The following is a 26874-nucleotide window of genomic DNA, read 5'->3' as shown; positions in this document are numbered from 1 at the left end:
GCCAAGTTACGTTTATTCATGTTCAATATAATACAAGTTTTGTCATTCCACTGAACATGGAAGGGAAGTGAAAAGCCCAAAAATTATTGTATAATAAAATAAAAAAATTAATGTCTCTTGTGTGACAGTTTTTGGGGGAATTTGTAAAGCAGATTTTTAGCAGACCCATGCAAGTCTGGGCTTTTTGTAACTGTATGAAATACCGTTTTGCGCCCCCATGTATAATACGCACCCTAAAAATGGCATGTTGATGCTGGAAAAAAGCCTGTACCCATGTATAATACGCGGCCAATTTTTTTTATTTCTTTTATTTTTATTTTTTTTTAAGTCCCAATGATTGTCACACACGCAGGGAGGCAATGGGTCCCATTTTTATAGTCTTTGGTATGGTCTTAACTAGGCTGAATGTATTTTTTTTTGTTGGCGTTAATTTGTCCGACTGCCCATAAAGGCACCATCGCGATCAGTGCGGACATGTGAAAAAGGCGTGCGGACATGTGAAGAAGGCGGCTCTGTATGGGAGAGACGTTGAAGAAGAATAAAAACACCCTTGGAACCCAAAACTTGCCCCTCGTCGTGACTCGATTTGTGTAGGGTACATTGTGACAGACAGCAAACGAGCAGGTGATCGAGCAAGCCTTGTCTGATACGAGAGCATTGTGTTCGTATGGAGCGTGTTTGAAGTGAACAGCAGAGAAGCAAGGAACAAGGCAAAGTGTTGTGAAATAAAATATTACCTGTAATACGCATTTTGTTATTTGCTGATTGAAACTGCTAATTAAACTGTGAATTGAAACTAATAGGGAGAGAACTGAAGTCTTGCTCTTTATACTATAGCTGACGTGTCTTGCGCATCCGTTCTGTGCATCTGTAATGGCAGCCTCCGTAGGATATCCGGTTTGCGATGGAGATTAAAAAACAAACAATATTTGACAATAACACACCATCAAGGATTGTACCATCGCATCAAACCATGTGTCGTCAATTATGAATTTTACTGACTAAGTGTGTTGGGCAGGATGGCTGAATGCGATGCGCGATTGACAACAAACAAAAAGAAAGGTGATTTCAAGTTTTATTTCGAGGGAGATTTGTCATGTCTCGTCCCCAGTTTTGCTATGTGTCTAGGTTGCCATAGTTTCTGTTCGCGTCGCCCCTCCCTTCCTGTGTCACCTCAATCAATGTAACGTGTTTTGTATTTAAGTCCTGTCTGCCCCTCGCTCACTGTCGGATCATTGCATGTGTTACTGAACTAAAAAAAACTACTGTTACTAAAAAAAAAATATATATATATATATATATATATATATACATTTGTACCCATGTATAATGCGCACCCCAGATTTTAGGACAATAAATTAGTTAAAGTTTGCGCATTATATACGGAAAAAAACGGTAGTTCTATTGCTCAAGTATTTTTCTATTCAATTAATTAACCTTTTTACTATACATATTTTGTTAATGACAGGTATGTGATTGAGAGAATAAATACAGAAGACCCCTGTCGACAAGTTACTTCTGAGGATTTGGGTGGACGTTCAAATGAACAACAGGATCCACAAATCAAAGAAGTTGTGGAACAACTACTTAAGATTGCTGATGAATTGAACCGAAATGCAGAGCTCCAACGGTATGCTTTAAACAGATTAACTGGTTCCTGCTTTATTTAATGTGGTCACATGTTCAATGTTTCTCAAAGGTTTTATTTAATCTTTCTGTTAAGACACAGTTGTAATTTATTCTGTCTCTTAAATGTAAATCATGTAAAGCAAGATAGTTCCTTCAACTAACAAGCTGTCCATTTCTTCCATCTCTACTAGCCGCAATGTTAATCCTGTCCTGCCTTCTGCCACTTCATGTTCATCCAACCCCACCACTAGCTCCTTCACAGCCCTGTGTAGTGAACGGAAAAGCTCAAATTTTCTTTAAGAACCAGTTGATGTACTTTTGACACCTCCAGATGGAACGGATTGTTTAATAAAGTGGTTTAAGAAATCACAACTCAGCCCAGAGTTGAATAGAGTGGCATCTCGAGGAGTGAAGAAATAGGTCCATGAAGGATATTTGAAGCTTCATTTTCCCATAACTAGCTTTATGTCAACCATATTTGTACGTTGAAACAATTTAAGTTTAATATTTTATTTGTTTTGAAAATTCAAAATTGTCATTTTACTGATTTTTTTTTTTTTAATACGTTTGGAATTATAGGCAAGGCAACTTTATTTATATAGTACATCATTACAAGTACAGTGGAGTCTCGGTTTTCGACCACAATCCGTTCCAGAAGGTTGTTCGAGAAGTGAATCATTCGAATTGCGAATCATGTTTTCCCATTATAAATAATGGAGAACAATCTAATCCGTTCCAGGAAAAAAAAATAAAACTCCGCCTTTTTTAAGCAGTTTTTCATTTGCGCATTTTTGTCCGATCGCGCAACTGCAGCGCACCGCCGAACGCGAAACCGTAGCGCGTTGCAGACCGCGTAACTGCACCGCGCTGGTCGCATTATTGTGACAGAGCCGTCGCTGAATCTTAGAAAACATTTTTAAAGTCCTGATGTACTTTCCTTAATTTAAGTGGACCTCAGTGCGCAGGGAGCTTAATTTTGTCCGATCGCGCAACTGCACCGCGCTGGTCGCATTATTGTGACAGAGCCGTCGCTGAAATTTGGAAAATATTTTTAATGTCCTGATGTACTTTCCAAAATTTAAGTGGACCTCAGTGCGCAATGAGCTTAATTTAGTCCGATCGCGCAACCACAGCGCGCCGGGCGCTCAGTGTCGCATTTTTTAAGAGCGTCTTTGTGTTTTAGGAGTATTTTTATGGCTTTACCGCTCCCACTTGCTTCCTTTCGAGGCATAATTAGCGTTGATGCAATCCTCAGAGTAACGAGATTGTAATAACGAATGGAGTCAGTTGGCATGCGTGTCCTCTCGGCTCATCTCGCGAGGTTCGCCAACCAAATGTCGTCCGACATCCGAAGCAAAAAAATCTCGAATTTTTGGTTCGAATACCGATTTGTTCGAGAACCGGGACGTTCAAAAACCGAGGCTCTACTGTACAACATTTAAAAGCATTTAAAAATAAAAGAAGTAAAGACATTTAAAACAAAGAACAGAAATAAAGGATAGCCTTCTGAAAATAGTACCTAAATAACTTCGAGTACAAGAAAAATATTTTTTATGTATGTATTATGTAATGTATTTGATATTATTGTAAGCTGATGCAACATTATGCAGTTCAACATACAATACCTGGTGTTTAAATATAGTATTTAAATAGTGATTAAATGAAAACTGCATTGCACAAAAGTTAAATGTATGGATTGAATAAATTCATAATTGTAGAAATAAAAATAAATGAAATAATTAAATGCAAATATACTTTACTTAATGGACTTTACTTAATTACCACGAGTGGTACTCAAATTATGGGAATCACTTTACGGTATTAATAAAAGAACAATGCAAGAGGTGGGGGCTTATTTAAACTTACTTGTGGACCTGGAGCTCTTGAGTATGATGTTGGAAGTGAAATAAAAGGTATTCAAAATTGTTGAACGTTCATTTTATTGCAAGTCTTTGCTTTTTTTTTTTCTGTCTCATTTTCAGACTAATCAACCAGGTTCAAGGAAACTGTGCTCGGGATATTTTCATGAAAGTGGCCAGGAACATCTTTGCTGATGGCATCAACTGGGGTCGAGTTGTGGCTCTCTTCCATCTAGCATACAGACTCATTTACAAGGTAACAAGCCAGTGATATGCTGCATGAAATATCTCCTTGTCACACAGTGGGTGTCAAAAGTGAATGCCAAATCTATGCATTTTCATTATATCTAAGTTGTACTTTTTTCTGTATTATAGGGTTTACTTTTTGTAATCTTAAATTTGTGTCGGTCGTCATATTTGAAGTACACCGATTCTTTGTTAATTGTGAGAGATGTGTTCCAGAACCACCCACGATAAACAAAGATCCGTGAAGTAGAAACGGTATACAGTAATCCCTCATTTATTGCGGATAATTGGTTCCAAGACCACCCGCGATATGTGAAAATCCACGAAGTAGTGTCACCCTTTTTTTTAACATACACACATGGCTTGTGTATCAATAAGTATATATTAAACCATATACCGTTTTTTTCCGTGTATAGTGCGCCCCCATGTATAATACGCACCCTAAAAATGGCATGCTGATGCTGGAAAAAAGCCTGTACCCATGTATAATACGCACCCAATTTTTGTGAATTTTAAAAAAAAATTATTATTTTTTTTTAAGTCCCAATGATCGTCACACACGCAGGGAGGCAATGGGTCCCATTTTTATAGTCTTTGGTATGGTTTTAACTAGGCTGGATGTAATTTTTTTTGTTGGCGTTGATTTCTCCGACTGCCCGTAAACGCACCACCGCGCTCCGTGCGCGCACGGGAAAGACGCGTGCGGACGTGAAAAAGGCGGCTCTGTATGGGAGAGACGTTGAAGAGGAATAAAAACACCCTTGGAAACCAAAACTTGCCCCTCGTCGTGACTCGGAGCCGCAACAAATGTTTCGGATTTGTGTAGGGTACATTGACAGCAAACGAGCAGGTGATCGAGGAAGCGTCTGATACGAGAGCATTGCGGTCGCATGGAGCGTGTTTGAAGTGAACAGCAGAGAAGAAAGGAACAAGGCAAAGTGTTGTGAAATAAAATATTACCTGTAATACGGATTTAGGTAGAGAACTGAACTCTCGCTCTTTATATAGCTGACGTGTCTTGCGCATCCGTTCTGCGCATCTGTAATGGCGGCCTCCGTATAATATCCGGTTTGCGTGTGTGCGCGTGTGCGTGTGTGCGCGTGTGTGCGCGTGTGTGCGAGAGAGAGCGAGAGAGAGCGCGAGAGAGAACGCTCAACCGTAGCGCGCCGCCGACCGCCCAACTGCACCGCGCTGGTCGCATTATTGTGTCAGAGCCGTCGCTGAAATTTAGAAGATATTTTTAAAGTCCTGATGTACTTTCTAAAATTTAAGTAGACCTCAGTGCGCACTGCGCAGGGAGCTTAATTTGGTGCGGTCGCGCAACTGCAGCGCGCCGGGCGCTCACTGTCGCATTGCTTAAAGAGCGCCTTTGTGTTTTAGGATGAACAGCAGAGACCAAAGGAACAAGGCAAAGTGTTGTGAAAAAAAATATTACCTGTAATACGCATTTTGTTATTTGCTGATTGAAACTGCTAATTAAACTGTGAATTGAAACTAATAGGAAGAAAACAACTCTCGCTCTTTATATAGCTGACGTGTCTTGCGCAGCCGTTCTGTGCATTTTATTTCACAACACTTTGCCTTGTTCCTTTTGTCTCTGCTGTTCAAACACGCTCCATACGAACGCAATGCTCTGGTATCAGACAAGGCTTGCTCGATCACCTGCTTGTTTGCTGTCTGTCACAATGTACCCTACACAAATCCGAAACATTTGTTGCGGCTCCGAGTCATGACGAGGGGCAAGTTTTGGTTTCCAAGGGTGTTTTTATTCTCTTCAACGTCTCTCCCATACAGAGCCGCCCTTTTCACGTCCGCACGCCTCTTTCCCGTGCGCGCACGGAGCGCGGTGGTGCGTTTATGGGCAGTCGGAGAAATCAACGCCAACAGAAAAAATTACATCCAGCCTAGTTAAGACCATACCAAAGACTATAAAAATGGGACCCATTGCCTCCCTGCGTGTGTGACGATCATTGGGACTTAAAAAAATAAAAATCAAAAATACAATTAAAAAAAAAAAAAATTAAAAAACTTTTTTGTACCCATGTATAATGCGCACCCCAGATTTTAGGACAATAAATTAGTTAAATTTTGCGCACTATACACAGAAAAAAACGGTAAGTGCATATGTTATCATTAGAACATTAAATAATAGTTTGTATGTAAATACTATATTAATACGTAGTATAAATGACATACAGAAAATGTATAAATAATATAAAACTAAATATGATACGTGTGTGTGTGTGTGCGCGTGCGCGCGCGAGCGAGCAAGTGAGCGAGTGTGAGACATAGCTAAAGTATACATACTGTAAATATGTTTTTAGAACTCTTTTATTATTAGAACAACTTTTTATAACAAGGTACAATACTGTAAATATGTTTTTAGAACTCTTATTATTATAACTTCTATAACTTTTTTTATAAAAAGGTACAATTGCATACTGCAATTGTGTGGACACTCCCTGCCTTCTGCCAGCGTTTGGGCAACTTTCGTGCCATAATTCCTCAATTTAAGAGGTTTATTTTGAATTTGTGATTTTTTATATAGAGGGAAGCCGCGATGTACTGAACCCACGATAATCGAACCGCGATGTAGTGAGGGATTACTGTATTGTTATTTATTAATTTCAACACCATCGTATTGAAATTCATGAAGTGTTTCTTGATGGCCGCTAGAGGGTAGGTGTGGTTTACCTTGTCAAGCAATGCAAAGTGTCCACCTTCAGGATTAACACACTTCACTAACCCAGGGGACGAACCAAAGTGAGGCACGGTTGCGCATGAATCTCCTGTTGCTTTGTGGTCGATTACACGATATTAAGGCTTTGCAAAACCATCCCCAATACCTTTACGCCACATAAATATTTCCCATTCCCTTATTAACCATTCCCACACAGTTCAATGCATGTATTGTACCTTTACAGTAAATAAAAGAACAGGCACGGAATATTGTCACATCTCAACACCTCCTGCAGCGGTTGGTCCTATTCCCTCGCGCATGGCCGGCTGCCGGCCTCCCGTGCCTTCTGCGCTTGTCCTCAGTGATGCACATTGCTCCTGTTTATGTTCACAATTGCATTTGTAGAGCTAGATTATTCATTTTCTTGCGGTTTGCTCAATAAGAAGAAACCATTTTGAAAACTGGAAAGTTCATATTAGGCTTTATTTTGTATTAGAAATTTTGCGCACAAAAAAACCATCTCGTCCCATTTTTGTGGACTGAAACTTGAGACATCACAATGGTGATATTGTTTCTTATAAAATATGAGTTATTGCTGGCTAATTTTCTGACACATAAGTAAGATTTCTGGTTCACTAAAACCCCACCTCCGCTGTACTCACAGACAGACAGAGACAGAGACAGAGACAGACACAGAGACAGAGACAGAGACAGAGACAGAGACAGAGACAGAGACAGAGACAGAGACAGACACAGAGACAGAGACAGAGACAGAGACAGAGACAGAGACAGAGACAGACAGACACAGACACAGAGACAGACAGACAGAGACAGACAGACAGAGACATGGAGTTCAGCTAGGTGCAAACAAGTCTTTCGTTGTCTTTTAAACATTTCTTTTGAGGTAGCCACCCTAGTGTCCGCATTCCAAGGCATTGGAGTCCGAATAGATATAATGCTCTACAACCTGCGGAGTTCTTTTTGGCTCTCGGGATCATCAAAAGACCTGTGTGTTGTAAAGAAAGGTTTCAGATGAAATATGCAGTACCACAAAGTCAACAAGATAGGAAGACAACTTCTGCTAAACCGCATAATATTTATTGGTAATGTAACATTTAATTTATATATATTTTTTGTAATAATTGTAATTTTCTAATATGCTGTAATGATGTGCATATTTACGTTATCTGGGTTACGTTTCATTTGTGAATTGCTCCGCTACACCCATCGTGAGGGCCAGCGGGAAAGAGAAAAGAGAGGAGGGAACAGGAGTTGAGTTGAGAGAGAGGAAAATAAAGACGTGGCTGAGTCACTAATGCCGTGTTGGTATCTTATTTTAGCAAGGAAGACTACCAGAAAGTACGCACTATATAACCATTGTGAACCGCCTTACTCCGGCCCCGGAGATGAACAGCTTATAAGAATTACAGAGTGGAGGCAGCAGTGTTTTACTGGCTCATCTTTGTCTCTGCTAAAGTTGCCGAGGCAGTCAGCTAGCTTCAGTGGTGGCTAGCTCGTCCGGGCAATACAAGGCAGTTTGATCTACAGAACTGTTTGTGTAGACACAGAGTTTTCACCTGCTCGTTTTAGCTGGACTGTGATTTCAGTATGTCACTACATCGAGAGCATCCTGATGACGGTGTGCTGGACGACAGCGTGCACGCTTATGGTGTCGACGGTATGGCGGCCCTGCCTCCACAGGACGCTTCGACGACTGCGGTTCACTACCGTGTGGATTTGCCGACATGTTTTCACGGCGACGGTAAGGTCAAAGAAGATTTTGGAAGGTTTATGGAAGACCCAATTGGAGCTGGCTGTTAAAGCCTGTGGGGATGGACAGAAGATAGATATAGCAACCATACTTCCCATTCGCTTTAGTGGAGATGCTTTGGAGTACTAGCTGTCTCTGCCACCCGTCATGCAGCAGAACTACGACAAATGTGCGGCGAAGCTTAATGATGTAGTTGGCAGAAAGAAATTTCTGCTGCATTTTCAAACTTTTGTCAATGCTAGACAGCGTATATGCCCAGAGAACTCTTGGAGGTTTATGCTGCTGAATTCACAAAGCTGGTGCTGGAACCTTTGCCATGGAACGCTCCAGGAGATTTGTTGCCGGATTGGGCCCCATCCTTCAATCCAAGTGTCATAAATACAGCGTCGCTACGCTGGAGGATGCGTTAACGGTTGCATGCAAACGATAGCGTGCTCAGGAGGCTTTGAGCCTCCACTGCCAGTCACTCACCCTATGCGACAATACCAACATCCAGAGATGAGCCGCTATCAGCCATGGTTTCCACCCAACATGGAAAGAACCTGGTGGATTGTTCTGCTGAACTTTTTTTAAGCCATAAAGCACCTCTCCAGTGATGTACGTGCTCTGAAACTTCAAGTTGCCGTGCAAGTGCATGATGCCAGACGCCCAAGATGGACGGGACCGTGCTCTCCACGATGATACTCCCAGGCGTAGTTATGATCATCCAGACTACTAGACGAGTGCCTGCGACAGAGAAAAGTACAGACGCTCACCATCCATGTCTCCTGTCCGGGATGTAGCCCGTTCCTTTTCACGCACCTATCACCGGGCCGACCGTAGGTCCTGCAGTGACTCCCACTTCTCCGGGCAATCGCCGGAGCACCGCGAATGTCGACGCTCCCCAGATCATCGTGGCCGTTGGCAGTCTTCACCTCCTCCTCACCACCATGACCATCACTCGAGCTATGCAAGCAGCACCAGACCCCACAGCCTGAAGAGATGGCATTCTTCTCATCATCCCAACGACAAGTTCTCCTTGTCGTGACTATGACTGTGACATTACTTTTGATGTTGACAGACCTAGTTCCCCTTCAGCACGCTCAGGCAGGGAAAGGCCAAGACACTATGACAGTAACCATCATGTGACCTGACAGTAACCATCATGTAACCTTTAATGACGGCCACGGCAGCCAGGGAAAAGAGTGGTAGTAGATACTGAGGGCCAAGTGTCTACTTTGAGTATAGAGGCCTACGCAACGCAACAACACCCGTGCAAACAGTTTACGTGCAATGCACTGGCCATTATTGAAAATGTTGCTACGAAAGTGTACATCAATTCTGGTTCCGACATTTCACTTATTAGTGAGGCATTTAGGATGGCTATTCCCTCGCTGAAATCAAAACCTCTACAGCGGCCTGTAGTTGTTCCTCGGACTGTTACTGGCGACTACTTGGACAATCAGGGCACCCTTTCACTGAACATAAGGTTGGGCAGTGAAATGTTCACACACACTGTTCGGGTTGTACGGAATGTTACACAGCCTATCATATTAGGCTTGGACTTTATTTTTGCACATTTTGCTCTCTAAAATCTGAGAGACGGTGTTTTTTAATCTGGGTAATCGAGGCGTGGTTCCCCTGTTCACTGCTACGGAGGCAGCTCCTTTGAGTTGCAATGCTATCACTGTGACGCCACTCCTTGTTCCTGCCATGTCACAAATGACTCCTAGTGAAAATCCAACCGACTATTGGTGTGCGTGACGTTGGCACGGAGTACATTGGTGTGATGGAACTGGGTCTGCCTGCTTCCCAAGGCTTGTTGGCCACTCGCACTGTGGCTTCAGTTCAGGCCGGGTTGACTTATGTTAGGGTTCATGAATCCAACCACCTCAGACCTGCAAGTTGCCAGTCAAACAAAACTTGGTGATTTTTACCCCATGGGCCAATACAGTGATGATGACCACTGCATAGCTGAACCAAGTGTAGATGCAGTCACTACCCAAAATCCATCCACTCATCATCATCATTGACGGTCACTCGTAGTCCAGTATGACGGTCCTCCTTCCTGGTCTTTGTTGGTCTTCAAGTGGGTGAAGAGGCCGATCCTGGACCCGATAACTCTGGTTTAGTGTGGACAGGGGAATGTAATGGTGGTGGGTTTGGGTTGGGCCAGCTTGGTGGGGGCTCTCTCCTTTTTGCGTTTGTCTTGAGCAGCATGGTGGAGGTCAACGTTATATTGAGTGGCGCTGTCATGGACAAGGTTTCTCCACGTCGTCCTGTCTGTGGCCTTGCTTTTCCAAGTTTTAAGGTTTATGTGACACTTCGTCAGGTTTGCTTTTATGTTGTCTTTGAACCTCTTCTTCTGACCTCCCGGAGCCCGCTTTCCTTCAGCGAGCTGGGAATAAAGGAGTTGTTTTGGGAGACGAGAGTCAGGCATGCGGATTACATGGGCAATCCATCTGAGTTGGTTTTGGGCAATGGTGGTAGTGATGGTAGGCAAGCCAGCCTCCTCCAGGACGCTGGTGTTGGTGCGTCGGTCCTTCCAGCTGATCCTGAGGATTTTCCGGAGGTATCTCTGATGGTAGGTCTCCAGTGCCCTTAAGTAGTGCCTGCTGTATGTGGTCCAGGCTTCTGACCCATACAGAAGGTTGGGATGGACCACAGCTTTGGAGACCAGGATTTTGGTCTTTGCTTGGAGGTCACGATTCTCGAAGACTCGCTTCCGTAGTCTTGAGAAAGCCCCACTGGCACAGCTGAGGCGATGGTCAATTTCATCATCAATGGTGGCTTTAGATGACAGGAGGGTGCCGAGTGGTCAACCTTTTCCAGTCGGATGTTATCAATAGAGATGTTTGGGGGGCGGACAGGCAAACTGCAGTTTGGTAGTGATTGGTGGAGGATTTGGGTCTTTTTTATATTAATGGCTAGACCAAGCTGTTTTTATGCCTTCGCGAAGGCAGACAGAATACTCTGTAGGTTTTCTTCCGACAGGGCTACAAGGGCATTGTCGTCCGCATACTGCATCTCCATGATGGATATGGTGGTGGTTTGACCTTTAGCCCTGAATCGGTTGATGTTGAGAAGTTGACCGTCAGTTCTGTACATGATTTTGAATTTGTGGGGCAGGTGCTTGCTTGTGTGGCGGAGGATAGCAGCGATAAAGATGGAAAATAGTATTGGAGCGATAACGCATCCCTGTTTGACACCTGCTGACATGTTATCATGCAGTAGTCTCAGTACTCTGATGTATTTGTCTGGGTAGCCAATCTTGGATAGAACCAGCCAAAGAGCCTGACGGCTAACTGAATCGAAGGCCTTGGTGAGGTCTATGAAGGCCATGTATAGTGGTTGAGTTTGTTCCCGGCATTTTTCTTGCAGTTGTCGAGCAATGAAAACCATATCTGTGGTGCCTCTACTTGGGCGAAATCCACTCTGAGACTCAGGAAGGATGCTTTCTGACAAGGGGGTGAGTCTGTTGGCCAGAACCCGAGCGAGGGCTTTCCCTATGGTGGAGAGGAGAGAAATGCCACGGTAATTCCCGCAGTCTGCCTTGTCTCCTGTCTTGAATACGGAGACGATTAAGGCATCTCTGAGCTGTGCAGAGATTTCCTCTTCTTCCCAGATCTTAAGAAGCAGGGCATGGATGTGCTTGAGAAGGTCGGGTCCGCCTTTCTTCAAGACCTCTGCTGGAATTCCATCGAGCCCAGCAGCCTTGTTGTTCCTCATCTTCCTAATGGCATCCTGCAGCTCGTTCAGGCTGGGTGGCTCTCCCCTGCTTTCAGTTGTGGGCTGTTGTGGTAGTTGATCAAGAGCCTCCATCTCAGGTGACGTAGTGTCCCTGTTTAAGAGGTCCTAGTAGTGTTCTTTCCACCTGTTTGCACTTGCCTCCTTGTCCTTCAGGAGCAGGCCATTCTTAGAGCGAAGGGGGGTTAGGCAGTGGTGGCTGGGACCATACACCGCTCTTGTGGCATCAAAGAAGCCTCTCGTGTCTCCGGAATCAGCAAGCTGCTCGATCTCCAGAGCCTTCTTTGTCCACCATTGGTTCTTCAGCTTCCTAACCTGTGTTTGGACGGCTGCCTTCGCTTTAGAATGGGTTACTCTTTTCGCCTTACAGTGGATGTCATTTTGCCAGGTGATGAAAGCTTGCCGTTTGTTGTTAATTGTCAGAGATGTCAGTGTCATTCTCATCAAACCAGTCTTAACGCTTTTTGTGACAGAGGATTTTTTTGCATGTGTTCATTATGGTAGTCGAAAGTGTGCTCCAGTGTGTTTCAATATCCTCAGGGTAGTGGTTGGGCAGCGCTGCACTAAGAGCCTCCTGCAGCTGTTGTTGGTAGGCGATGTCATTCAACAGCTCAATGTTATTTCTTGGACGGCACTGTTTTTTCTGCATCCGTTTTTTCCACATTAGGCGGAAGGATATGATGGAGCAAATAAGGCGATGGTCAGTCCAGCAGTCGTCTGCACTGGTCATTGGTCTGGTGTTTAAGACATCGCGGCGGTCTTTAGAGCGGACAATGACATAGTCGATGAGATGCCACAGTTTGGAGCGAGGATGCATCCAAGATGTTTTGAACTTGTTTTTTTGACGGAAAAGTGTGTTGGTGATGACCAGGTTGTGTTCTGAGCACTTGGTTAGTAGTAATGTGCCATTAGAGTTTGTGTTTCCAACCCCTTCTCTCCCCAGCGTAGCCCTCCATAGGTGGTGGTTTCGTCCCACTCTGGCATTGAAGTCTCCAAGCAGGATTATCTTATCCTCCTTGGGGACTTCCAATAGGACTTTGTCTAGGTCAGCGTAGAAGGCCTCCTTCACTTCGTCCTGTGCATCAAGTGTTGGTGCATAGGCACTAATGACCGTGGCCATCTGATTGTTGACAAGCATCAGGCGGTCATTAGGCGCTCGTTAATGCCCACAGGGAGTTCATGGAGGTGGTTGATGAGGCGGTTCTTGATAGCAAAACCCACACCATGGATTCTTGGCTCAGTTGCAGGTTTTCCTTTCCAAAAGAAAGTATATCCACCTTTTTCCTCCTTCAGCTGCACTTCCTCTGCCAGTCAGGTCTCGGAGAGTGCTGCGAAGTCAATATGGAACGTCCTTAGCTCTCTGGAGATGATGGCAGTTCGCCTTTCAGGTCGATCGCTGGCTTGGTTGTCCGTTAGCGTCCGCACGTTCCAGGCTCCAATGTGTACATGTTTTTGTTTCTGACCGCGTGGTGGTGATCCCTCTGGATGCGGTATTCCAGACAGGATTTTGTGAGGCAGGCTATGTTTAGGGTACCTTTTCTAACCCCCTCCCCTAATGGGGTGAGCAGAGTGGATCCTGAATAGGGCTGCTCAGTCATGGGTGTAGCTGCCGAGAAGCTCTTCTGCCTCAGTCCAAGAACTTAACGACTGAATCTAACACCCACCGCCTGTGTGCCAGGTAGTGACTAGGGCAGGGGTGGGCAAACTTTTTGACTCGCGGGCCGAACTGGGTTCTAAATTTGGACCGGAGGGCCGGACCAGGAGCAGATGGACGTAGGCGTTGTGTGACGTCATATAAGCGACCTGTAAAGGTCATTGCATAAAAGATCTTGGCCTTTAGTAGGTAGTAAAGCATGGATATTCCATACAAGTTTTTTGAAAACAAATGCATTTATTAACAGCATTAAAAAAATAATAATTCACTAAAAAACTGCTATCAGTGATTCTCGTAAAATACGACACTGTTATTATGAATAACAATCTCCATCACTTCAGTGCCTGCAGGTCAGATTAATGAAAGATGTTTATCTTATGAGATCACATCAAACGGCAAACATTCTGAGCAAATATATCATCTTGAAGAATCGGTGAAAGCATACACCCAAATAAAATAATCAAAACGGCAACACGGTGATGGGTATCTGAAAATCAGAGCAGAGTTTTAACTCGCAAACACCTGGTAACAGAGGTGAGGAAACGCGAAACACTTCCTTAAAGTAAGCCTTAAGAACCTTACAGGTTAAGATTAGTCGCAAATAGGTGGTGCATCAATGTCCTTGAGCATCCTGCATTGTTTGAAAATGAGAATGGTCGCTAGTTTCAATCCCTGCTATGTGTACAAATCATATTCAAAATGCATTTTTTTACAATAAACTTGAGAGCCTCCCGTTCATTTTCAGTGGGAACAGTGTTTTTGGTCTCCCTTTTTTGCTAGTGCGTCATAGTCTGGAGTAAAATTTGTTGTGGCAATTCTTAGGCGAGATCCGAGGTGTTGGTCCGTTTACCTTGATCTGTGACGGGTTGATGTTGATGTGGCTGAACGTCACGTCGCGTACGTCGAGCCAAATTGGCCACTCTTTTTTAACATTCGGCACTCACTTCTTTTTTTCGGGCCACTCATTTTAATGGAAGGATTCCAGGGGAAGGTTTGTGGGTGGCTTTAGCGCAAAACTGCATCTGAAAGCTCAGCGCACGAATTATAAGAATGCTGTCGTCAAAGCCCACGCTCTAAATTCGGGACTGATACGAATAGAGCGAGAGTGCGCCAAGTCCGTACTACTGAGTACGTACACGCACTTGTGAGTATGCACCGAGCTTTCTGACACAGCTTCCGGTAGTAAGTGCGCAGGCGAGCGCTTCGCCATCTACTGGGAAGACGCAGTCATTGCAGGCAAAATGACCAAAAAAAAAATTTAATAATACAATTTGTTCAGGGTTGGCGGGCCGGATTAAACGGTCCCGTGGGCCGGATGTGGCCCGCGGGCCGTAGTTTGCCCACCCCTGGACTAGGGGCTGCCAGACCTCACTGTCCTGCCCCCGTTACCACTTCCTGATCGGTCCAGGATGTAAAGTGGAATAGGTTTCCTCCAGGAGGACGCCTGCGCGTGACGTCTTTTAGCGTGGGGAGACTGATGCGCCTGCAGCCACCACATGGTCCTTGGCAGAAAGGGGCCGGGATCCAATGGCATTGAGTCCATGACGATTGGAGAACACCCTCTGTTGCAGCCTTCATCGCCATTGTGACTCACAGTGTCATCCTCTGCCACTCCCACCGTTGAGGTCTTTGGATTGCACTTTGTCTGGAACCTCCCCTTCGACCTTACCGCCATGGTTGAACCTACCAGGAGCCGAGACTCCAGACGGCATTGCTCTCCGGTTCATCGGAACACGCAAGGCTCTCCACCACGACAAGGTGGCGATCCATGGGGAGCCTCCACTACGCCAGGGGTCACCAACACGTTGCCCGCGGGAACCAGGTCGCCCGTACCGCATGAGTCACCCGCAAGACTGTTCTAAAATTAGCTCAAATAGCGGCACTTGTCAGTGAGCTGCATCTATTTATTTCAAAGTCAAACCTCGGTTTTCGAACGTCCTGGTTCTCGAACAAATTAAATTAGAGATTTTTTGCTTCGGTTGTCGAACAAAATTCAGAGGTCAAACCTCGCGAGATGAGCCAGGAGGACCCGAGAAAACCCGACCGCGCGGCCCGGATGCCGACTGACTCCGTTGTTATTGTATTTTCGTTACTTTGAAAATTGTATTAACCCCTAATCATGCCTCCAAAGAAAGCAAGTGGGAGCAGTAAAGCCATCCTAAAACACAAAGACGCTCTTAAAGCAATGCGACAGTGAGCGCCCGGCGCCCTGCGGTTGCGCGATTGGACCAAATTAAGCTCCCTGCACATTGAGGTTGACTTAAATTTTGGAAAGTACATCAGGACATATTTTCTAAATTTCAGCGACGGCTCTGTCACAATAATGCGACCAGCGCGGTGCAGTTGCACGGTGGGTGACACGTTACGGTTGCGCGTTTGGCGGTGCGCTGCAGTTGCGCGATCGGACAAATATGCGCAAATGAAAAAATGCTTAAAAAAGGTGGGGGTTTTGTCATGAAACGAATTAAAAATGTTTCCATTATTTGTAATGGGAAAAATAGATTCGGAATTTGACCGATTCGCTTCTCGAACCGCCTTCTAGAACGGATTGTGTTCAAAAACCAAGGTTTGACTGTATTTTCACACTTACATGTGAACTGGAAATGACAATAATAACACAGTGAAAGCCAAATTGAGCAAATTGGCTATTTCAGAAGTCTGTGTCAAACTGGTAGCCCTTTGCCTTAATCAGTACCCAGGAAGTAGGTCTCGGTTTAAGAAAGGTTGGTGACCCCTGCACTACGCAGTTGCTGCCAGCTGTTAACTTAGACTAGGGGTGTCCAAACTTTTTGCAAGGAGGGCCAGATTTGATAAAGTGAAGGGGCCCGGGGGCCAATAGTTTTCTTGTCATTTGAAAAATAAAGACAATTGTGACGACGAAATTTGTTTTATAACAGTGTGTATTTGCATGACATTTTTGTAGTTAAAAAATGTCAGTGTGCATATGCATGACATTTTTGTAGTTAAAAAATGTCATGCAAATACACACTGTTATAAAACAAATTTCATTGTCACAATTGTCTTTATTTGTCAAATGACAAAATAACCAAACATGAGTCACTCAGGCAGATGTGAACAACTCTAAAAATACTAATTCTGCCTTTCATTCATATCTGAAGAGTCAGATAACATTGAACAAACTGTATAAAATACCGGGTTTTTTTTTCATGTATAATGCGCAAAATTTAACTACCGTATTTTCCGCCCTATTAGGCGCACCGGGGTATAAGGCGCACCTTCAATGAACGGCCCATTTTAAAACTTTGTCCATATATAAGGCGCACCGGACTATAAGGCGCATAAAATAGAAGCTATACTGCAACAAACTGAGGTTGACTAGGGTTGCGGTATGCACCCACTAGCCAATAACCAACGAGCCCTCTGTAAACAATCGCGTTTCTCAAACGATCTCCTATAAAATGATTGGAACTGACCAAAGTTCAATCTAACGCATTGGTACTACTTACCTATGTTTCCCTTCCATATCGATCCTTAGATTTACTCGAAACATGAACAGAGCAGCCTATTTTGACATGAAATAGCCTCGCGCGTATAGCAGCTATCGTTATAGCATTAGCCATCCGCAAAAACCCATGACCCTCAGCTCGCAATCTCCCATGAGCCTCAGCAAAGTGTAAACAATCGCGTCTCTCAAGCGAGCTCCTATAAAATGATCAGAACTGACTAAAGTTCGATCTAACGCATTGGTACTACTTACCTATGTTTCCCTTCCATATTGATCCGTAGATTTACTCGAAACATTAACGGAGCAGCCTATTTTGAAATGAAATAGCCTCGCGGGTACAACAGCTATTCGGTTACGCCCCCTGACTACAGTTACCGTAATGCTGGGAAGCGATGCGACCTTGTAATTTACTAGTCGTACTAAAACGTACTAAAACATTTTGGCAGAGCACACTGTGTACAACCAGTATGGATCAACAAATTCATCACTTGATCCATATATAAGGTGCACCGGACTATAAGGCGCACTGTTGACTTTTGATAAAAATTTAGGTTTTTAGGTGCGCCTTATAGGGCGGAAAATACGGTAGTTTATTGTCCTAAAATCTGGGGTGCACATTATACATGGGTACAATTTTAATTATTTATTTATTTATTTTTTAAGAAAATCATGGTACAACAATTTTTGAAGAAAATCTTGTCACGGATGGAGTGTGGAAAGGAGCAGGGCGACCAAGTGCAGCTTGGACCAGGGTTCATTGGAGGAACTCAAAACACAGACTTGGTAAACTAACATAACTCTCTAACAAAACCAACAACAGGACTGACCGACAAAGACGTGGAACAAAAAGACAGGGTGACATTAGCAAAGACAGAAACAGAAACCTGTGTTATTGTCAAATATTGTTTGTTTCTTAATCTCCATCGCGGACTGGACGTCATACGGAGGCAGTATCACTGCGCATGCGCACTATGGATCCGATGCAAATAGTCCTCTTCTCTTCTTAACTGACAATGAATGTGATAGTTTAATACAATCAGCAAATATGTATTACAGGTAATATTGTATTTCACAACACTTTGCCTTGTTCCTTTCGTCTCTGCTGTTCACTTCAAACACGCTCCATACGAACGCAATGCTCTCGTATCAGACGGTTGCTCGATCACCTGCTCGTTTGCTGTCACAATGAATCTGAAACATTTGTTGCGGCTCCAAGTCACGACGAGGGGAAAGTTTTGGTTTCCAAAGTGTTTTTATTCCTCTTCAACTTCTCTCCCATACAGAGCCGCCTTTTTCACATGTCCGCACGTCACTTTCCTCTTTTCATTTTAACCGAACTGATCGCGGTGGTGCCTTTACGGGTAGTCGGAGAAATCAACGCCAACAAAAAAATACATCCAGCCTAGTTAAGACCATACCAAAGACTATAAAAATGGGACCCATTGCCTCCCTGCTTGGCACTCAGCATTAAGGGTTGGAATTGGGGGGTTAGCTCACCAAATGATTCCCAAGCGCGGCCCCGCTGCTGCTCACTGCTCCCCTCTCCCCCAGGGGATGGATCAAAATCACACGGGGATGGGTCAAATGAAGAGGACAAATTTCACCACACCCAGATGCGTGTGTGACGATCATTGGGACTTTGGGTGAAAATTTGGGTGCGTATTATACATGGGTACAGGCTTTTTTCCAGCATCGACATGCCATTTTTAGGGTGCGTATTATACATGGGGGTGCATTATACATGGAAAAAAACGGTAGTTTATATATCGTTACATGGGCCTGTGGAATAATTTGAACTGCAACTGACGATGAGGCCGACGTCAGCGGCGCGCCGCACACGTGGCAGACAGGACTTAAATACAAAACACGTTACATTGATTGAGGTGACACAGGAAGGGAGGGGCGACGCGAACAGAAACTATGGCAACCTAGACACATAGCAAAACTGGGGACGAGACATGACAAATCTCCCTCGAAATAAAACTTGAAATCACCTTTCTTCTTGTTTGTTGTCAATCGCGCATCGCATTCAGCCATCCTGCCCAACACAGTCAGTAAAATTCATAATTGACGACACATCGTTTGATGCGATGGTGCAATCCTTGATGGTGTGTTATTGTCAAATATTGTTTGTTTTTTAATCTCCATCGCAAACCGGATATCATACGGAGGCCGCCATTACAGATGCGCAGAACGGATGCGCAAGACACGTCAGCTATATACTAAAAAGCGAGAGTTCAGTTCTAGACCTAAATGCGTATCACAGGTAATATTTTATTTCACAACACTTTGCCTTGTTCCTTTCGTCTCTGCTGTTCACTTCAAACACGCTCCATACGAACACAATGCTCTCGTATCAGACGCTTGCTCGATCACCTGCTCTTTTGCTGTCACAATGTACCCTACATTGTCCTCTGCATTTAACCCATCCCCATGTGGTTGTGATCCATCCCCTGGGGGAGAGGGGAGCAGTGAGCAGCAGCGGTGCTGCGCTCGGTAATCATTTGGTGATCTAACCCCCCCCAATTCCAACCCTTGATGCTGAGTGCCAAGCAGGGAGGAAAATGGTCCCAATTTTATAGTCTTTGGTATGAACCCTGGCCGGGGTTTGAACTCACAACCTTCCAGTCCCAATGATCGTCACACACGCAGGGAGGCAATGGGTCCCATTTTTATAGTCTTTGGTATGGTCTTAACTAGGCTGGATGTAATTTTTTTTGTTGCCGTTGATTTCTCCGACTGCCCGTAAACGCACCACCGCGCTCTGTGCGCGCATGTGAAAAAGGCGTGCGGACGTGAAAAAGGCGGCTCTGTATGGGAGAGACGTTGAAGAGGAATAAAAACACCCTTGGAAACCAAAACTTGCCCCTCGTCATGACTCGGAGCCGCAACAAATGTTTTGGATTTGTGTAGGGTACATTGTGACAGACAGCAAACGAGCAGGTGATCGAGCAAGCCTTGTCTGATACGAGAGCATTGCGGTCGTATGGAGCGTGTTTGAAGTGAACACCAGAGACAAAAGGAACAAGGCAAAGTGTTGTGAAATAAAATATTACCTGTAATACGCATTTTGTTATTTGCTGATTGAAACTGCAAATTAAACTGTGAATTGAAACTAATAAGTGGAGAACTGAACTCTCGCTCTTTATATCGCTGACGTGTCTTGCGCATCCGTTCTGCGCATCTGTAATGGCGGCCTCCGTATAACGTCCGGTCCGCGATGGAGATTAAAAAACAAACAGTATTTGACAATAACACACCATCAAGGATTGCACCATCGCATCAAACGATGTGTCGTCAATTATGAATTTTACTAAGTGTGTTGGGCAGGATGGCTGAATGCGATGCGCGATTGACAACAAACAAGAAGAAAGGTTATTTCAAGTTTTATTTCGAGGGAGATTTGTCATGTCTCGTCCCCAGTTTTGCTATGTGTCTAGGTTGCCATAGTTTCTGTTCGCGTCGCCCCTCTCTTCCTGTGTCACCTCAATCGATGTAACGTGTTTTGTATTTAAGTCCTGTCTGCCCCTCGCTCACCGTCGGATCATTGCATGTGTTACTGTCATGATGTCTGTTTGGTTTCTGTTCCTGTCTTTGGTAATGTCACCCTGTCTTTTTGTTCCACGACTTTGTCGGTCAGTCCTGTTGTTGGTTTTGTTGTACCATGACTTTCTTTAAAAAAAAAAAAGAAAATTAAAAAAAAAAAAAAAATTAATTTTTTTGTACCCATGTATAATGCGCACCCCAGATTTTAGGACAATAAATTAGTTAAATTTTGCGCACTATACACGGAAAAAAACGGTAATTATTTATTACATATTAATTATGTTTAAATGTGTTTCATTTCAAAGGCACTGACCACAAATCATCTTGAGAACATCAGACTTATAATCAGCTGGGTACTCCAGGTTATCAGAGAGAAACTCTACTTTTGGCTTGTTCAGCAGGGAGGCTGGGTGAGTATACTTACATTAACACTTGCTGCACTGATTTAGATATTAATCTTTTTTTTCTGTCTTTTATTTTAGGAAGGTGTAATCCGTGGATGGTCTCACTGGAGGACAGTTACCTTAGTGGCATCAGTAATTTTAGTGGCAACCATTGTTTATTATAAACGGACACGCTGACAAACAGCGGACAATCTTCAATGCTTCAGTTGGGCACTAATTGCAACCAACATTTTCATTTGTTTATCGGAAATGTTTTTTAGGCCATTAATTACTGTCATTGATAAACCAAAGAAAGGGTTAGGCCAGTGCTTCTCATTTATTTTCTGTGATGCCCCCCTAGGGAGGAGAAAACATTTCGCCCCCCCCATGTTATTAACATTAAAGGAAAACAAAAAATAAATAAAAAGAAAGATCAACTTACAATGAAGAATAACTTTATAAATACCATTGATTTTTAGTGTAACAAAACAGATTCAAAGTGCATCACTGAAATTAAAAAATAAATTATACTTATTCAAACTATAAACATTCTTGACCAACTGCCATTTTATGATGAAAAAAATAAAATAACATACATAATATTAAATTAAATAACAGCAATAAATAATATTAAATTCAAAGTAATCAGCAACATTAATTCAGGAGCACAATACATAAAATATTTTAACCTACAAAACAAAAAACGGCTGGAGGTAGTATCAGCTCTTCTGCAATGGTGTTTTCTTTTGCACTGAGCAATTTGGTACGCTGCTTTATATGATGCTTACAGTGCTTGCTGATTGATTGAAGTAGCATTCACAAAGTGGGATGATTGTTCGCAATATTCTGCCGTTTTCGCTGAAAACCCTGTGGCATCTTATCAGCGTGATTTTGGTGCAATGACTTTATAATTGCCGTCTTAATTTATTTGACTTCATATTGTCCGCTGCCAACATTGTAAGGCACAGTAAACACAACGGTCTTTCCTCGTCTCCCATCGTAGTCACACTGGAGCTGAGCACTGGATACGCTTTGTCATATTTCCTTCTCTTAGCTTTCGTGTAACTGTCAATTCTCTTATCTCCGTCTCTCTCCGCCGTTCTTATCAACCCTGTTCAATATTTTTCCATGGTGTCCCACTGCACTTTTTATTGCCTGCTCTGTGCTGTGCTGTGTGTGCGTGTGTTATGTGCGCTCTACACTGTAGAGCGAATACTTTTCCAGTGCTACCGCCACTCCCACCTACTGCAGTGGATGTCTAATTACCCTTTAATCTAGTACAGCCAAAAGAAAAGCATGTTCCCTGGTTTCACACGTGCCCCCCTTGGGAAGCACTGGGTTAGGCCAATGACTAAAACTACTGAAGATGTCTCTCTCAGGTTATCCTCAATAGAAATGCATGTAGACTGCCTATGACCATTTTGTCTTCACAGCCATCACCAACTGCTTGATTATCTGGAGTTACGATTTGCTGCTGCAATTCTTCCACCAGATGGCAATAATGGGTTTAAACAGATTACGAATCTAATGACTACTGAATATGTCACAAGTGTGTTGTAAATGCTTCAGTGGGTCTTGTTTTCTGGTTGCCAATAGGTTATTTGTAATTGCTCATTTTTACAGATTGGACGGTTTTAACTATAATAGGTATGGTAGTCACTGACTCAGCATTTTAATGGCTTTTCATATGCAAAATGAAGTCAGTTTTTCTGTATTTTCCTTTAATATTAAATGTGACTCACTTGTTTCTTTTCTCCACCATGTCCCTTAAAGATAAATAAACATTCACTGGATTTGTGTTTTTGCTAAAACAAGTAAATTTCATTAAGACACCTCAATCAGCACTTTTATATGGTATTTGCTCCAGAGGAGTAGTCCCCAACTTGCAGCCTGGAGGCCATATGCAGGGTGATATTTTGCGGCCTCCTAGTTGACATCAAAGTTCAATATGAGGCCCACATGTTTTTTGCTGTCATTTCTGTTCTTGTTTCAATCATTAATGGTCTACCATAGCTCTGGCTTCTGACTTTTTTCACCGAAATGTAGTTGAAGTGAGACCAAGCGGAAGGAAAAGATATCCCATCACCTAGTCCCAGTCATGTCTTTTGCGGTGGAGTCAAAGCTTGGTGATAAGAACGGCCAATTTCCGGAAAAACAGAGGTGAAAATGCTTTTTGGTTGGTGTGGAGTATCGGGGCACCCTAACTTTGTTGCCAAAGGCGGAAAAGCTAAAAAATATCTTTTCATCACCTCTTTCACTTTAGGCATTTCCTTTCTTATGTTTATTTGGCATAAGATGGAGCTCCAACATAAGAGCTGGTTCACAATACTCCCATGAAATTGCCAGAATTGGCCTAATTAGAACAGGTGTGGTGGCAGGCAAGATAAAAACAAGCGTGTGCACACCCATTCAGTGCAGCGGGAGAAGTGCAGGGATGTTGGTGAGTTATGTTTGATTTTCAATACATTTAAATAAGTGTTTAGAAATGCCAAGGTTGTTTCAAAACCTTTCTACATATAAGTTAAAAAGTAAAGGTAAAAAAAATTAGTTATTCGTGATATGGCAATTTCTACTTCAAATGGAGCATCTTGGGTTAAACCCATCCTTATTTAAAAAGTTAGTTGAAAAATTCCTATTTTTTTCCCCTTAATTCTTTTTAAGGTTTTCAACCTGCTACTGCTGCTCTGCTGTAGTTGAAAGCAAATTAAACAAATTGAAATTTGAATAAAAGTTGGAAAATCTGAGTTGGCCTCGTGTCCTGAACCGTTCCTGTCCATCAAGCTGGACCAGCACTCATTAGAAATCAGGGCTGTGGACTCGGTCGGATTTTTGCACCGAGTCCGAGTCCGGCCTCTTGGCCATGAGTCCGAGTCCGGCTGTCCATTTTTTCTGTTAATTCATTTGACTGCTTAGTCTTTATTCAAGGCTAATTTAGATCAGAATCTAAATGATTACAACAGTTTTGTGATGGCTTTGTCTTTATTAAACATATAAACGAATACAATAAACAGATACGTTCAAGTTTTAATCATTAATTACACCATTATAGCTCAGACATTTATCTAAACACAAATAATTAGTGACGACCCCTTATTTGGAAAGCGAAAAACCCATGTCGTACGGCGTCAGCACTGTTGTTTTCAATAAAAACATGAACTCACGTTTGCGTCAGTCAACTTTAATTTTTATAAAGGATTATTCTCATTTGATGCCATCCGCGTTCTGCCATTGAAGCGGGGTGCATTCAAAGACCAGTCGTACAGACGGAACACTCATTCACTTCACCAAAACGCAACAATATAATCACTTGAGCTCTTTGCATAAACATCGATGCAAAGAAACTCCTCTTTTTGGGTACAGGCTACAAGGAGTATATATTACAAAGGAGACTTTCTACTTAATTGTGATCATCATTCATCCATCCATCCATTTTATTTTATTACTCAGGTATTTTCAAAGCAAATTAATATTGTTGCATTTATTAATTTGCTTTAACATGACAGCGCAATATAATTAAAAGCTGACACGATAGCAATGTCAAACGTGTTCATTTAAGAAAAAGCCACACACGTTTTGTGATCAAATCTTTCATAACGAGAATGATTTGAGTGAATTGATTTTACAATTTTTATCCCCCCTCCCCACCATCTGTCACTTTGCTTGGGACAAAAGGAGCCTTCAGAACTGAAATTTTGTCTCAATTATTCATTCAAATCAATTCACTCAAATCATTCACGTTATGAAAGATTTGATCACAAAACGTTTCCGTCTGTACGACTGGTTTTTGAATGCACCCCGCTTCAATGGCAGAACGTGGATGAATTTAAAGACATCAAATGAGAATAATCTTTTATAAAAATTAAAATTGACTGACGCAAACGTCAGTTCTTCATGTTTTTATTGAAAACAACATAGTGCTGACGCCGTACGACATCGGTTTTTCGCTATAATTCGGTATAATTTGACGTAGTTCAAACGCACCCAAAGTTAAGGTTTCATGGGAATATTATTGTCATAATTGTCTGGACCATATATGATATTTGTTTAATGGTAGTTATTGATAGATCTTGAAGATGTCAAGTTATAGGTGCATATAGCACGTTCATTGTAAGAGGGGAAGAGATGTGTATTTTGGGCTAACTCAAATTCCGTAGTAGAAAAACCCCGGAAGTGGGATGGGCGCATTCTGTGTTGTTGTGGTACACCCTGTGAACGCACTGTGAGTAAGGAATAAAGCAGTTATCATTCACGTCGTTGTCCGACCTATTCTTGCTATCTAAGAACCTGGAAAATAGTAAGGATATAACATATATCACGGGTCATTACGGCGAGTTGCTTCTTACAACTCCTACCGCGCTGACTGTAACGTGACACTCTCTGGCTGCGTCTTGCCTCTTTTTTTGTTGTTGTCGGACTCGGTGGACTCGGTCAAAATCAGCACTGAGTCCGAGTCCGGCAAAAATGACCGAGTCCGACCGAGTCCGAGTCCCCGAGTCCAAACCGAGTCCACAGCCCTGTTAGAAATAGCTTGACGCCAACATGTCTTGAATGACTACATTTCTTGTGTTGGTCAAGAAATCAGATGTTATTACTCAACTAGACATGCTGTAGACTCGCCTAGGTGTCAAACCCAAGGCCCGGGGGCCAGATACGGCCCGCCACATCCTTTTATGTGGCCCGCGAAGACATATCAAATTCATGTCAGTGCTTAAAATTGCAAATTGTCTTCACTTTTGAAAAATAGATATTGCTACCATTTTTTAACCATTTATCTTTTCAAAATATTAGAATATTTTTTACTTATTTCAGATTTGAAAATTAGTTATTCATCGATTTGTTGTGTCGTCCATACCGTATATAAAGAGGCGTTCATAGATTTATTTGGGTTGACAGTCATAATGGCCCTCCGAAGGAAACTGAAGACGATGCGGCCCGCAACAAAAATGAGTTTGACACTGAGTATGCAAAATTCCAGGAGGATGAGAGAGGTGTGGGTCACCCTACCTTCTGAAGAACTGTTGTTGTTCTGAACTGTTTGTTTTTAATTTTCTTAAATTATAGTTGCTGTATACTGGTATTTTCTCATGTGGGACAAATAAAAGAATAACTTAAAGATTGTGTGAACTGGAAAAGTGATTGTGAAAAAGTATTCATTTTTAAATACTTGAGCCTGTTTGTTGATACTTAATGCAGCCCAGACATGCCCAGATTCTATCTCAAGCAGCCCCCATGAGTTTGAGAACCCTGCTCTAGTCTGTCCATCCGTCTAATCCAGGGGTGCTCAATACGTCGATCGCGATCGACAAGTCGATCGCCAAGCTACTACTGGTTGATCGCATGAGGTTCAAAAAAACAAACAAATTGCAGCCCATCGCTTGATTGACATAGGCCTGTCGGGAGGCAATCACAGTGAACCGCACATGCGCAATAGACAGTGACTTCAACCCCTCACCGCAGCATGTTTAACGGCCGCGCACACACAAACCGCCAAAGTTTATAAGCCAATCAACGCACGCACTCGCTTTTTTCTTTTAAACAAAAGAAAGTTTATGACCATCAAAAATGAGTGGGGTTGCTGGACCAAGTAAGAAGGCAAAAACTTATCACTTTCATATGGAATGGGAGTTGGACTTTTTTCTCACAATGTCATTTTCTAAGTGCGTTACAAAAAAACATGCACTATATTATTTATTTATTTATTCATTTATTTATTTTATTTATTGTAGTGGGTAGATCTTTGTGACTTGGTCATTTTAAAAGTAGCTCGTAAGCTGAAAAAGTTTGAGTACCCTTGGAATCGATCCATCCTTCCATTCACCCACCCATTTATCGATCCTTCCATCCACCCACTTGCCAACCATTTCTGCTGTAAATGTCTCTTTTCTTTTCTGTTTTTTGAGACTTATCATGGAAA

The 26874-nt window shown here is 42.9% G+C and overlaps 1 protein-coding gene across 4 annotated transcripts in view; it reads left to right on the top strand.

Annotated features, from left to right (window-relative positions):
* The window catches only part of zgc:153993 (uncharacterized protein LOC767645 homolog), a 68694-nt gene extending 44990 nt beyond the window's left edge, over positions 1-23704 (top strand). For 2 of the 4 annotated variants that reach the window (XM_061276407.1, XM_061276409.1), the window contains 5 exons: positions 1469-1630; positions 3612-3744; positions 17695-17814; positions 20883-20987; positions 21060-23704. In XM_061276407.1, the coding sequence (XP_061132391.1) occupies positions 1469-1630; positions 3612-3744; positions 17695-17814; positions 20883-20987; positions 21060-21158 (619 nt within the window). In that variant the 3' untranslated portion in view covers positions 21159-23704. The remainder of the gene's footprint in view (positions 1-1468; positions 1631-3611; positions 3745-17694; positions 17815-20882; positions 20988-21059) is intronic. The other 2 variants (XM_061276411.1, XM_061276410.1) reach the window with 2 other exon arrangements.
* The last annotated feature ends 3170 nt before the right edge of the window (positions 23705-26874 follow it).

Source organism: Syngnathus typhle, linkage group LG4 (genome assembly GCF_033458585.1).
Source record: "Syngnathus typhle isolate RoL2023-S1 ecotype Sweden linkage group LG4, RoL_Styp_1.0, whole genome shotgun sequence".
Classification (NCBI taxonomy): Eukaryota; Metazoa; Chordata; class Actinopteri; order Syngnathiformes; family Syngnathidae; genus Syngnathus; species Syngnathus typhle.
The sequence above is the reverse complement of the archived record's forward strand: the minus strand, read 5'-3'. Positions and strand labels throughout refer to the sequence as shown.